We start from the raw sequence: 13,281 nt of genomic DNA, 5'->3' as shown, positions 1-13,281 counted from the left end.
GCAAGAAGGAATGAATGTCAATTATTCGGCCATTTCTCTTTTGGTGACATTATCCAACAAGGCATTGGCCCATCAGGGAGTGTCTCATTGACCTCATGGAACTCTTCCCAGATTTTCTTCAGGGTAACCTTTTTGGTCGACATCAGCTCATAAAATTTGTTGAACAGTTGAGCACAGGTAACCTTAACACGCCCGTCGTAGCCATCAGCATCTGGGCCCGGTAACGACCAGTCAGGATCAATAGCCCAAGCCCAATTATATGGAAAGGGTCCTAGATGGGTATCCCGACATTCGGTAGGCACATTGATAAATACATTGGAAAGAACACCTGGTTGGAGACCGTATTTATCTCGACGGTCGCGAAAGTCCCTGAGTAGCATAAGTTAGCAAGTACTCACAGTCATCTGTGAAAGTTGAGAGTACATACTGTCGAAGTTGATCCACTCCGCCCATTTCAGGTTCATAATCGACAAAATCAATGATCTTGGAATCTTGGATTTTTTCGCCGAATTCGAGAAACGGCATTGTGACAGGGTGAAAACTCAAAAGCTCATTAAAGTAGTCCCAACATGCTCTCCACGCCTCCTTGGTGCTTTCTTCCTCGTGAATGATTGAAGGACGGTAGATCACATAGCCCCAGCCTTTACCCTCGCGGTCAAGAATTTTTTGCACCCAGTCCGGCGGATGAGTCCAGTATCTCTCTCCAGCTTCAATTAAAGGCTTTGAGTGAGCTTTTAGCTTCTCAAGGTAGACCTCAAGGGCGTTTTCACGAGCCTTGAGTTCATCTGGCGCTGAAACAGCAGCCCGCGCCTGCTGCCACTTGTCGCTTAAGTCCTGACGCGCGATCCGGCGATGCATTCGGTCAGTACTGTATTTAACCGAATCTAGAGAACGCAATATATGAAAATCATCTTTAAACAAGCGGCATTCCGGATACGTAAGAGCGAGAGGATCATTGGCCGCTGTGTGAAAGAGATCTTGCAAAGACTTGCCAACGTATTTTTGACTTGTCTCCTCCATTTGTTCCAAGGAGGGCCATTCCAGTATAGCATGTTTCTCGTCCTGAGTTATCTCAGATGGTGACTGGATTGCTTTGTCATACAGGCTCTCCATAGAGGCCCATGCTTCGATATCTTCGATATCATCGGATAACTCAGCCATGCTGATCGTGTCTCTGTATCTGCTGGTCGCTGGTTGCTTTCAGGCCACGAGGTGGATGCCCCTTTTAAGGAGAATAATATCACCGCTAAACCTAAGCAGGAAGAGTCCCCGCAAGGTGGGCTGCTACTCGAACTAAAATCCACAATTGTCTATAGTTTGTTGTCTATACGGGGTCATCCATGGTAGACAGTTTTAGTGTGAGACTGGAAGTCCAGTATTCAATATCACTGTGGTTTCCACCAGAAGACGACATACAAGATATTTACGCGCAGAAAGAGGGTGAAGCATCAAACTGAACTAAAAAGGGCGAGGGAAAAGGTAACGGACTAGCAATCTGGCCAAACAGGTCGATCAAGCTCAGTGAAAAGCCATGTCGGGGTTGATCCATCGCTGAATTGTTTGTTCATCTGATTGAAATCTCGCCATATATCCTTCATTGTGAACCGGTTTGCGGATATAAAGTCGTAGAATTTGGTATAGAGCATGACCCAAGCGACCTTTACTCGTCCATTATACCATCCTCGTCAGGACCCGACAGTGACCAGTCTGGATCAATTACCGACACTCAAGGAAGCTCCACGTCTCTGTAGGGGGTCTGACATTCTTCTCTCGCCAGAATAAAGGCATTTGATAGGACTCCTGGCTTCAGGCTGCCTGTTTCCCGGCGATTGCAAAAGTCCCTGCTCAGTCTCAGTGGCAAAGAACTGCCTTGATAATAGTTAGCCTAACCTTCGCAACTGTTCGCCTCATCACCGTGACCTTGTCTCTCGAATTGAACGAAATCGACGATCTTGGAATCCTTGATCTGATCACTCCCAGTCACCTAGTAGGTTGATGGAGCAGCGTCTCGTCGAGTAGCGCTTGAAAATCTTCCCAGACCTCCATCGTTGCTTCTTCTCAGGGAGGATGCTGGGGCGGTATATCAGATAATCCCAAGCCTTGTCCTCTTTTTACAGTATTTTCTTCACCCATTCAGAGGCGACTGTTCTCGCTCTCTGGCGCGCTGCTCTATTTGCTGAATAGTGCGTCTCTTGCAATGTGTGATACTTGACTGGACCCATGTTCCGCATAGCCTGCGGCTCATCCTGGGATAGGACTGCAGCACAGGCTGCCTTCTACTTCTCTTCCAAATCTGGACGCCTTGCCCATGCTATTTTCCTCGTGTAGTAGCCGAACTTTCCAGCCGTTTCAGAACACGAAATTTATCATGCGCCAGGCGACATTAAAAGAAAAGGTACGAGCTGCCGGATTGGTGATTGCTTTCGAGAATAGCTCCATGGATTTTTCCAAGATGCTTTTGCGTATTTCCCTGCATTTCTTCCCACGTAGGCTACCTCAGGACCTTATGCTTTTCTTCCCGGGTTGTCTCAGCTGGAGACTGGATCTCCCTGTCTCATAGACCTTCCATTGCAGCCCATTTTTCAATTTTCGCGTGCGTCGCTCGGCCATGGTCTCCGCTATGTTGATTGCATGTGTGGKGGAAGTCCTCATAACCTTGATGCAGCTGTTGCCGAGTGCAAGGGAGACTCTCTTTAAGAACTCACTCATCGGCGGGGCCCAAACAAGCAAAGCACCCCTACTTTAGGGTGCTTTATGTGTACCTACGGCGGGCCTTTTCCATACCTGCCTGTATATCAGGATATCCAATACTTACATACTGGGATATGAAAAGTAGAGTATGAGTAGAGCATGAGGAGTCATTCTCCATTTACATTTGACATGCATGGACATTGAACCATTAGTTCCCCCTTCTCTTCCTTCGCTAGCAGTCTTCCACTCGAGCCTTCTTAAGCACTTTCCTCATACTGCACAAACACAAGGATCACAATTTGATTCACCCACTAGCTTGATGTTGAGTTCCGGAAATTGACACAAGTGATCGGCTGTGAATTTGAGACTTGAATTCCTCCAAACACAAGAAGACAGATTGCAGCAGCACATTCACCAATATAGAGAAGTGGTAGGCAACAATGGCCACAACTCGAAGCCGCATTCTTGGCTGTCAGCGGATTGCCCCATGTATGATACTGATATTCGGGCACAGGAGGAGGCTGAGGAGGTTGTGTCTGGGTGAGGGGACCATGGTGTTCACACTCTCCACAATCTGCACATGAAAGATATGGTTGGATTTGGTTGTTATTGTCGTTATTTCGGTAAATGCATTGATTGTCAATGGCAACCCATATCACCATCAAAAAGACAATGCCTACTAATGCAATCCCTGCTGGGCCTATCCAATTTGCACCAAAATAAAGGATTGACACACTAAGGCATATAAGTCCTGCAATCATCATACATGCAACAAGAAGGAACTGGAAAATAATGAACACACGAATATAATTAGTGACTCCCATATTGTCAGAGAATCCATATAGGATGATATAAATAGCACTAAGCGCGATGGGACTAGCCAGGAAGAGTTGTGATGCCAATATAAGGAGTGCTTGGACACGGCTGCCTTTACAGTCTGTAAGAACAAACTGTGTGCTCAGAGTAATAGTGCCAGCAAACGTGGAGACCAGGATAAGGACATTGGCAAGGTCGGTATAGAATTTTTTCTTCGGGTGATCATACCTATACATTGTGATGTCTCAGGAAATTCAAAATTGATGCTCTGTTACTCTTCATCTTCTGGCACACATTACATACAGGCAGATGTGCAAAGCATTTATGATATTCTTGCTGCCCCAGAAGACAGAGTATGTCTGTATGCATCATGGTATTGCTAGGAGGAAGCCTTATCAAATTGCATCATGACTCTTTCAAGAACTGGCCTAGTTAGAATGTCTTAAACATCATATTGTAATGTTTTGGAAGGGTAGCCAAACTTTCACAAAAAGGTTGAAAACAGCGACTGTTTGGTAGAGGGCAAAAATTAACATGGCTCAAATTTAGGGTTAGCACCTGACCAGTGGAGACAGAGTCAGAGTCCCTTGGGAGGTTATGACCTCATACTGACAACTATGGTTCTTTGGCTGTTCAATTTCCATATACTTTGAGATTCGCAGAATTGCAATCTAGCACATATTATAAAATCCATTAAGCCTTTGCATGTATCCTCTGCGATTCAGTAGTAAAGCAGCTAGGAATCGTTTCTATAGCTCCTCATGGATCCTCTCGTCCGGAAAGTCATAGCCCGGCCATCACAGAATGATCCATCAGCCAATATATTTAGTCCAGCTACCACATCCTCTGCTTTAGCTGGCGCCCGCCAGGCGATATGGTCGGTCCGTAATAGCCTAGAAACCGGACCGCCTCTCAACCCTACATCCGAAGGAAAACTGCTCATGACCCGATCGTTGGATCTGTATCGAAAAGTGCTAAGGAATAACTTCAATAATATTCCCTTGAACAAGCGGTTCTCCCGCAGCGTTCGGAATACAAGGTCGTCGTTCATAACAGAAATGGAGAACTTGAAACGTGATATCGACACCCTCGCACATGCCCCAATAAACAATGAGTTGTCCAATTACGATCTCTCCGATGTGGTGGATATTATCGAATGTATTATAGACCGCTTTGAAAAGGCGGCAAATTTGCTCGTGACTCACAGGAAAGCTATAAACGCATCCAACAAAACCCAGCAACAGATGAGACAGTTGGATCTTGTGTATCTCAGGGGTGTACGGGATGCAATCCGGACGTTTACCCAAAAGCCAGCTTGACGGTGTCAAAGTGCGTGAACACCCTCCTTGGCCTTCTTGCGGAAGTGATCCTTGACCAAAAAGACCAGACTCATCACCAGGCCCAATCCGGCCAACCCAAGCTCGAAGTAGAATGCCCCCCGATATCCCCTCTTTTTATCATCATAAGTGGTTCCTCCGCGATTGACCTCTCGCTCCACCGTACCCGCAAAGCCCAGCCCCAGCGAAATACTATAATTCACAACGGTCATGACCACACTGGCGCCAATCCCCTGATACTTAGGCGGCACAGCATCGGAGAAGATGATCGTCGCAGCGGGGAAGGACGAGTCCATACCGACACAGATGATGAGCACACTCCAGAAGAAATTACCCCAGTAGATCTGGTGCGCCGGCATCGTGGCGATGAGAATCGACCCGATCAGGTACGCGACCATGCCGATGACCATGACCCATGCGGCTGAGACGCGGCCAAGCAGCTTCCCCACCGCCAGCGCCGAGGCGAGTCCCGATGGTATCACCGGGCTGTACCACGCCGCGAGCAGCAAAGGGCTGACGTTGTTCAGCTCCATGACGAAGACGGCGGCGTAGTATACCCAGATGCCGAAGGTCGCCCAGCCGCAGGCGGTGCAGCCTAGCACGAAGGCAATGTCCGAGTTGAAGGCTCCAAGAGGCAGGATGGGATCCTTGGACCAGTGCAGTTCCACCCAAAAGAAGACGGCCGCGAACAGGAACCCGAGGATGAGGCACACGTAGACGTATGGTTCTTGCCAGCCGACGCCGGCGGCTTGATTCCACGCGAAATTGATCAGGACCAGAGAGGCCACGCCGGTAATGCATCCTGGGAGGTCCAGGTGCACGACCTTCTCGCGGACTGTCCGAGCTTTGGACGTACTGCTCATCGGCTGAGGCGRGATGGACCAGACGGCGAACATGGCCAGACAAGCAAGTGCGATGGCCGCGCTCCAGTACGCCCACGGCCACCAGGCCAGCGCAAAGAGGCCGCCCGTTGCAAAGCCAGAGATGGCGCCAAAGGGGGCACTGCCGCCGAAGAACGCAAAGGCCATGTTCTTGCGCGGGCCCGGGGCATACGACTGGCCGAGGATGGCGATGGCGTTGGGTAGCGTTACGGCCGGTCCCATTCCCTGGAAGACCCGGGCGAAGATGAAGAGGACCTGCGTGGAATAGACGGCCAGACCACAGACGAGCGTCCACAGCGCGTACCAGCCCATGCCAATAATGAACAGCCTCTTGTGTCCAAAGTCGTCGCCCAGCCGGCCGGCAATCAGGACGAAGGTGCCAATCGTCAAGCTGTAGCCGGCCACCAGCCACGACAGTTCGTTGCTGTTAGTGATTCCGTACCAGTCTCCAATGACACGGACCATGTCCATTGTTTGGCCCAGCCCGAGCTGATTCGTGTACATGGCCGAGCAGATGGTCAGGATGAACGGAATCTGACGATGAAGAGGGAGGGTATCCGCGATGTAGACATGTTCGTCCTTGGTGCCTTTGTCATCAGGAAGGGTGTCTATCAATTATATTGGTTACTCTGATTCCGATACAGCAAAAAAAATTTAAGAAGACTTACCTTTCGGGAGACCTCCCTGAGAAGAGAGCGATTGAGTCTCGCTAGTCCTCTGGTTCGACTCGGCAGCCATGAAGCTTGTCTATTAGCAATTGACATTGGCAATTGACAATCTAAAGAATAAAGAGTAAGAAGGAGCATAAATATATTTCTTTTTTTAAAGGCAAATCGGTCGTATACAACCACCATGTCCAAGACCGACCGGACATGGAAGCCCGCTGCGACCGTCCCGGGGATCGACCACAGAACTCCGGGGGCGGCGACCACCAACTCCGGGCTGCCTTTAGGGGCAACATGCCCGGAGTTGGGCACTCTTAGGGCTACCATACTCCATAAAGCAACGGCCATGCGTCACCCACGCTGATTCTTGATTCCATAATCGATCATCTCCACTCCGGCGCACTATAAGATTCTCCATCCACCTTCTTTTTGCTCTCGCTGGTTTTAGACAACACGCGCCGTCCGAAGCACTGCACCTGCACCTGGATCCTGGCGAGTGCCATGGAGCGAGGCGAAGGAATCAATCCGGTCGACGATCTGCTGGGAGTTATTCAAGAGGTCCAACACAAGCATGGTGATTACTACTACTTATGGTAACACATACACGGTCAGTAATTATTCCAACAATTGCTCAGAACAGCCATTGCCCAGTCAGCAACCCAGGAGAGATCACATGGAGCAGATAAAAAGCAGAAGAAGTTGGCCGTGGCGCAGGAATGGTCAGCCAGCTCATCTCGTATGGGCATCCTTATGGAGTATACGATACTGCTCCGCTTGGCTTTGAGGATATAACTTTAATCCCGGCTACGGCGCGATGTCAAAAGGCCCGAGGACGGCACTTCCACAGCCGATCTCTTCTCTGGTCCTTCCGCTGTCCGCTTCGTAAGATCCCTAGCGAGGCCATTCACGTCGTGGCCCGCAACCGGGCGAGTGTATCGGGTGGTTGGACTGCTGGTTGTGGAGACGAAAAGATACGCTACGCCCAAAGTCTAGCGGATCCTGATTCACGGCCCGCGCAAATCTAGGCTTTAGTTCCTCAAAAACAGAACCGTTCCCAGTGCAGTGTTTAAATTGAACTCTAATGTAGCCATTTTCTTCAATGTTGCAAAAGATGATGGACAGCCGGCTGAGGAAAATAAGCACTAAAGTCGGCCAGAGGAGACAGACGGAATTTCTGGCCCGCACGTAATATTAATAGCCCCAATATCAACCAGGATGATAGTCAAGGTTACATTCATCGTACTTAAATTAATTAATAATGCGAGACCCCCCGCTTACCACACACGGGATGGCTTCGGATCCTTCTTAAATCTCACCTTTCATTGTCTGTCCTTTTACCAATGCCTTGTCTTTCTTTGAACCAGGGCTACAAACATAGAAGGATCGAGAAGATCCAAAAGCAAGATATGTCGGATCCTCTGGCTTACTCACTCCGCCGAGTGAATTCACTTAAACCTGGCACTCCCCCACTTGTTAATTATTTCCTGTCTCTGTCTCCCTGATGACGCCCTTTGACCATGCCAGCGTCCGAGCCATCCAACGACGCTTATCAGTGTAATTCCTGCTTCAAAACCTACCAACGACGTTTGTCTCCGCCGTTTGTTGAGTCTCCATCTTCTTGCATCTGAGCTGATGTCTGGACCGATGGTTCCCAGGTGACCTTCTCTTGCGCCATCGACGCCGGTGTCTGCGGTCGACCAAACCCAAGGTACGCCGGAAAGCGTGCAATGCCTGTGTGCAGGCCAAGACCAAATGCTGCTGCACGCAACCGACCTGCTCGCGATGCGCCAAACGGGGCGTCCGTTGTGAATACGTGTCCATCGCCAACACAGCAGCCTCGATTCCCTCTGATTCTTCCGACTCCACCTCCTCCCCGTCGGCCAGAGATCATCCCAGACCCGACGAAACCCGCGTGAGCACGACCGACTTCCCGTCGCTATGGAGCCCTCGGAGCACGCTGGACGGTCCCGGCGATGACAGCTTGGACTCGTGGAGCTCCCAGAACTTCATCTGGACCCTGGATGCCCTCGATCTCCCGCCGTTGCCCTCGTCAGCAAGCGTAGTCGACGAAGTCACCCCGGGCCTGACGCCGGCAGTCCCGACCAGCCATCCGAGCTTCACATTTCCACTGACCTCGGCTCCGCCGCCACAGTCGTACAGTACGCTGGTCGGGGAGACCTCCATAGCGCTGCCAGGGCCAGGGATTCCCAATGTCTCCACCCTGACCGATCTGGGCGGCAGTCTTGATGTGCCCGTGCGGCCACCCAATTACGTCAGTCTGCTTGCACAGTATCCGAGACTCTTGCTTCAGGACGATTTCTATTGTCCGTTCGTGCACCGCACCCTGTTCAACGAGCATGTGGCGGACATGACCATACTGCCGCACACATCCATGGCCATCTGCTGTGGAAGTGCCTTGGGCGCCAGGGATGCCGCCGGCTACGTCAAGCGAGCCATGGACGCGCAACGACAATGCCTGATCGAGTCGTATGTAAGTAAGGCCTTTTGTCGATCATCTCCTCGCGTGCTGACAGGCCAGCCCACGTACCTCTGCATGGAACAGTGGGACGCTCTGCACGCAATGCTCCTATACGAGATCCTCGAGATGGGCATCGCGTCCGTCGACGAATCCGAGAGTTGGAGACGAAAGCGCAGCACCAAAGGGCTAAAGTCGCCCTTCCTCTCCAAAATGACCCAGTGTTTCTCGCGGTCGTACCTCGAGACGCACGATACGGCCCTCCTGCCCCCGGCCGACGCCGACACCGACGCCCCCGACTCCTGGGTCAAATGGGCCGTGGCCGAAACCGCCCGCCGCACCATCTTCCTCGCCAACATTGTCAATTTCTTCAGCAACCGCGATCTCAACTGTGGGCGTCAATCGCCCTACTACGAGCCCCTCAACGACGAGCTCATCATGAATATGCCTCTACCCTGCGATCAAGCGCTGTGGAGCGCCCGCACCGAAGACGAATGGCGCAAGGTTGCGCCTGCGTCCCCTATCTCTCCTGGAATCACTGACGCTTTTTCAACCTTGGGCGCTACTGGTGGTGCCATTCCCGTGGGAGAGCAGCTGCTGAATCACCAGCAGCAACCCTCGCTCAAGACGCTTTTGTCCAAGTTCGCCAAGGACGATCTCCGGGCGAATTGCGTGACGAATGCGGGGTTTGCCGACTCCAATGAGCTTCGGTCGTTTATCATTCTCTGTGCGCTGGAGCAATTTGCGTGAATTAGACGGGGTCAAACTCAACGATGTACTGCGATTGATGTATCGCTGACGATTGATGTGACGCTTAACGGGTCATAGGCGTTTTCACTGCGTTTGCTTAGTCTATGCCAATTAAATGGATGGTACAAATTGTTTCATACGTCCATCACTGCTCCAATAGCGGATCCCGGATGTGTCTCTCATCAACCGCATCGACCGTTGCGTAGCCTTAAGCCGACGCACTGGTAAGCTGGCTGCGTCACAGCAGCTCCGCTCTCCTCGGTCTCCGTCAGACTTGGCCGCGAGATGAAACGGCTTCACCCGCCTTGACATGTTCTCCCGACACCACGCATCAAGTGGCTTCACCAGCAGCTCCGGATGGAGGTGCCCGAAGAAGGTAGCCCACTCCGGATTGCTTCAGGTATGCGAAACCGGTATCGTGGAGGCCGCAAGAGTCGGCGGCGCTCCTCAACGGAGATAAGCGTGCTGTGGCCAGATGCATCCTTTTCTGGGGCTGGGAAGTCACTGACGGGCAGCTCGACGGTGGCGTGGTTGACCATGTGGAAGATTGATGTTGTACTTCATAGGAAATCCTGATGACATCAAACGAGTTCATGACGACTGGCGATACAGCTTCATCACACCAGAGCGTTGCAGAATCCGCACGCTTCAGTCCGATTCATGCTTCAGTGCATTGCAATGTATGAGTTGAACAGTGTCTTTGACTGCGGAATTCCATCGGCTTGTGTTGCTGCCACCGGAGTTCGTGGTCGTCAAAACGACCACGAACTCCGGCGACGTGAGGACTCCGCGAGCATAGACGACGGAGACATGCGAAACCGACAAGAACAATCAGATACGCATTTGTCAGCGTCCGTAACATTCTGCTTTCCTCCGTCCTGCAGTCGTTGGTATAACTACGCAAGGAATGGCACGATGCGTCCGAGTCTGGCTGTCCTCGGTACCCTCCTCTTTCAGATGGTCTTTAACGACATGATCAGAGCTACCGCCATGAAAACCACCGCAGCCACCGCATTTCGCCTCTTCGGTCTTGGTGCCGGAGGGAGGGGCCATATCCTCCTTGGCCAGAGTATCGCCGTCCAGCCTGACGCCGGCGCGCACGACAGCGACACGCCTCGCGAGGCTTGGGGACTTAAGTCCGGGCTCTACACGCCCCGGCAACTGGTCGAAGCGTTTGCGCCGTTGCTGGACACGGTCGTCTTCCGTTTGGGTCCAGATCCGCCGAACGTCCGACCAGCGCGGGCGCAACTGCTCGACAACCTGGCCGCCAATCTCGACACCAACACCCGAGAAGCCACGCTGCGCTTCCCCGACGCCAATCTAGATGACTCGCGCGAGGAAATCGCCGAGCAGGCGAAACGCATTGGCCGGACGCTCGTTCAATACGCGCGCAACCACACGGACGGACCGGTCAATCCCGACCTCTACCTTCGCAGCCCCTGTGAAGGCCATCTCCTCATCCCGGCCAACGTCGACCTCATGTTCGGTCGGCGCAGCCAGCCGCATCTGATGCAGCTGTTCAACGAGTACATGCATCAGATGGTCCTGCTGCGGGACGCCCTGCTGCCGTTCAAGAACTACGAGGATGTGATCATCCCCGTCGATGGCCGCGCCGCTCGAGGCATCCGGCATCTGGAGTCATCCCGGGCCGAGTTCCTCACCAACCTCCTGACCAAGGAGGTCACCCAATCGGCAATCATCAAGCACGCGCAGGCTCTCCTCGCCCCGGGTCTTCTCTCTCGTTCTGCTGGCAAGAAGGCCAACCCTGGCTACGGCTTCCAGTATGCCCACGGCCTGGTCCTGCCCGCTTTCCTGGCCGGTGGACCGACTCCGTTCCATCTCCTCCAGTACCTCCCCGCCAAGCTAGTCCATGACGCAACCGACGTCATCTTCGACTACCGGATCCAGGACTACTATCTTGCGCCTCGTGTGGAGATCCCCGCCGGAACCGAGGAAACCCCGGCATACGCCGCGGCCAACGGCGGCACAGCCGCACTCGGCGTCCTAAGCACCAGCATCGCAGCCACCTCATCGTCTGATATGGTTCGACAGCTGGAATTACAACTCCAGCTTGACAATGGCCAATGCGTCTCCGTCGATCTGGGACAGGTCGCGCGCGGCCATCGCTACGCCTATCAGGCATGCACGTCCAACGGCAGTGACTCCAAGTCCGCAACATCAGCTACGTCCACCGTAGTCCACGACGCGGCATCCATCCTGGAAACCGGAAACGGAGACAGTCTTGTAACTGCTCATGGCGGGCTGCATGTGATTCCTGTGCACGACCCGGTCGTTGCTCTAGCGCTGCTGGGGAAGATCTACCCGGGAAACGTAATTCTTCTACCGAGGTCGGAAAGCCTAGCGCAAGCCGAGAAGGCTGGCAAGGGACTGGAGCCAAAGTTTGTGCTTTGGGGGGTGGAGCGAGGTGGTTTACGGGGGAGGTTTACTTCGCCTGCCTCTGTGCTAGTGGCTGATTTACAATAGTGGTAGTGGTACGCAGGCAGAGTGTATGACTTAACCTTATTACTATAATTGCAGTGATGACTCGATAAAGTTCAGCAGCCAATCTTGTTTTGCGAGTTTAATTCCTGATGTTGCGCATCGAAGACTTGGCTCGAATCGATGACATCACAACATCACCTCCTGTATAGATGACATCATCATGCCGTACCACCTATTTAAAAGCCTCACGTTCTCTGTTCTATATCCTATCTTCATCAACACAACAACATTCAGACCAATCTCTACTATTCAATACAATCTACAACTCAATACACAAACACAATCACAATGGACTCCATCAAGCAAGGTGCCAACTACGTCAGCGAGAGCGTCCAGCAGGCCCTCCACGGCAGCAAGAAGGAAGCCAACAAGGACATCGCCAAGGATTCCGATGCTCCCATTGGCACTCGGTGAGCTCTCTTCCCTGCAGGATCTTGCAGCCGTTCTAATAATGTCCAGTGCCTCTGCCGCCAAGGATGCCGTCAAGGACAAGGCCCACGAGAATAAGCACGACGCCAAGGCCGAGGCTCACAAGCAGGAGATCTAAACGTGGGTTACTTCTTTATCCGTTGTCTTGGGATTTATTGATCTGACTAGAACTAGTTTATCTTGCGAATGACACCCCACGGATGACGAATTCATGTATTTGATATGATGTTGTATCTTAAGTGATGGCCACTGGTGATACCAAATAAGAATGAATTATATTAATCAATACACACAAGAACTGTGAACGTAGTGTCTAGATATGTCCATCAACATCATTAGCATCCTGTACGCTGTAGACAATCGTAACATTATAGCAACAAAAATAAGAAGTACATGAGTCATGACCTGCAGCTACCAGGCACACGGCCGCGGTCCTCGACACGCCAGAACCATCCTCACCGGCAGCGACGCCGACACATCCACCCCCCATCCGATCCATCTGCAGCAGCTGATACGGCGTCTGCGACAGAGCATACTCCCCGTTGCCGCGCCACATGGACTCGGGCGCTCCCGAAATCCCTCTAGCTAACCGCCAACCATCACTGCTGTGATGATGGACGCCCTTTGTGACCACCCCGCTGAAAAAACCAGCCTATTATTAATGAGATAGCTACCTTTCTGTGGGATGGGTTTAATGTCTTATCATTATCATCCAGCGTTAAACATGCTCTCTC

At 52.0% G+C, this 13,281-nt stretch overlaps 5 protein-coding genes across 5 annotated transcripts; 3 read left to right on the top strand and 2 right to left on the bottom strand.

The window, feature by feature from the left end:
• Positions 1-17: 17 nt before the first annotated feature.
• On the bottom strand, positions 18-1,161 carry Asppvi_005241 (uncharacterized protein; the record flags this gene model as incomplete). Its single annotated transcript, XM_043301165.1, has 2 exons — positions 18-369; positions 428-1,161. 2 exons carry the CDS (start codon positions 1,159-1,161, stop codon positions 18-20), a joined length of 1,086 nt encoding a protein of 361 aa, XP_043157100.1.
• A 3,670-nt stretch (positions 1,162-4,831) lies between these two features.
• Asppvi_005240 (MFS transporter) lies at positions 4,832-6,463 on the bottom strand (the record flags this gene model as incomplete). Its single annotated transcript, XM_043301164.1, has 2 exons — positions 4,832-6,333; positions 6,394-6,463. The coding sequence occupies 2 exons, from the start codon at positions 6,461-6,463 to the stop codon at positions 4,832-4,834; spliced, it is 1,572 nt and encodes a 523-aa protein (XP_043157099.1).
• Positions 6,464-7,907: 1,444 nt separating this feature from the next.
• Asppvi_005239 (Zn(II)2Cys6 transcription factor domain-containing protein) lies at positions 7,908-9,616 on the top strand (the record flags this gene model as incomplete). Its single annotated transcript, XM_043301163.1, has 2 exons — positions 7,908-7,944; positions 8,046-9,616. 2 exons carry the CDS (start codon positions 7,908-7,910, stop codon positions 9,614-9,616), a joined length of 1,608 nt encoding a protein of 535 aa, XP_043157098.1.
• Positions 9,617-10,276: 660 nt separating this feature from the next.
• Asppvi_005238 (uncharacterized protein) lies at positions 10,277-12,100 on the top strand (the record flags this gene model as incomplete). Its single annotated transcript, XM_043301162.1, has 1 exon — positions 10,277-12,100. The coding sequence occupies one exon, from the start codon at positions 10,277-10,279 to the stop codon at positions 12,098-12,100; it is 1,824 nt and encodes a 607-aa protein (XP_043157097.1).
• A 306-nt stretch (positions 12,101-12,406) lies between these two features.
• On the top strand, positions 12,407-12,665 carry grg1 (putative glucose repressible protein Grg1; the record flags this gene model as incomplete). The annotated part of the gene is made up of 2 exons (XM_043301161.1): positions 12,407-12,528; positions 12,578-12,665. The coding sequence occupies 2 exons, from the start codon at positions 12,407-12,409 to the stop codon at positions 12,663-12,665; spliced, it is 210 nt and encodes a 69-aa protein (XP_043157096.1).
• Positions 12,666-13,281: the final 616 nt, after the last annotated feature.

The sequence above is a fragment of the Aspergillus pseudoviridinutans genome, assembly GCF_018340605.1.
Source record: "Aspergillus pseudoviridinutans IFM 55266 DNA, scaffold_3, whole genome shotgun sequence".
Classification (NCBI taxonomy): domain Eukaryota; kingdom Fungi; phylum Ascomycota; class Eurotiomycetes; order Eurotiales; family Aspergillaceae; genus Aspergillus; species Aspergillus pseudoviridinutans.
The sequence above is the reverse complement of the archived record's forward strand: the minus strand, read 5'-3'. Positions and strand labels throughout refer to the sequence as shown.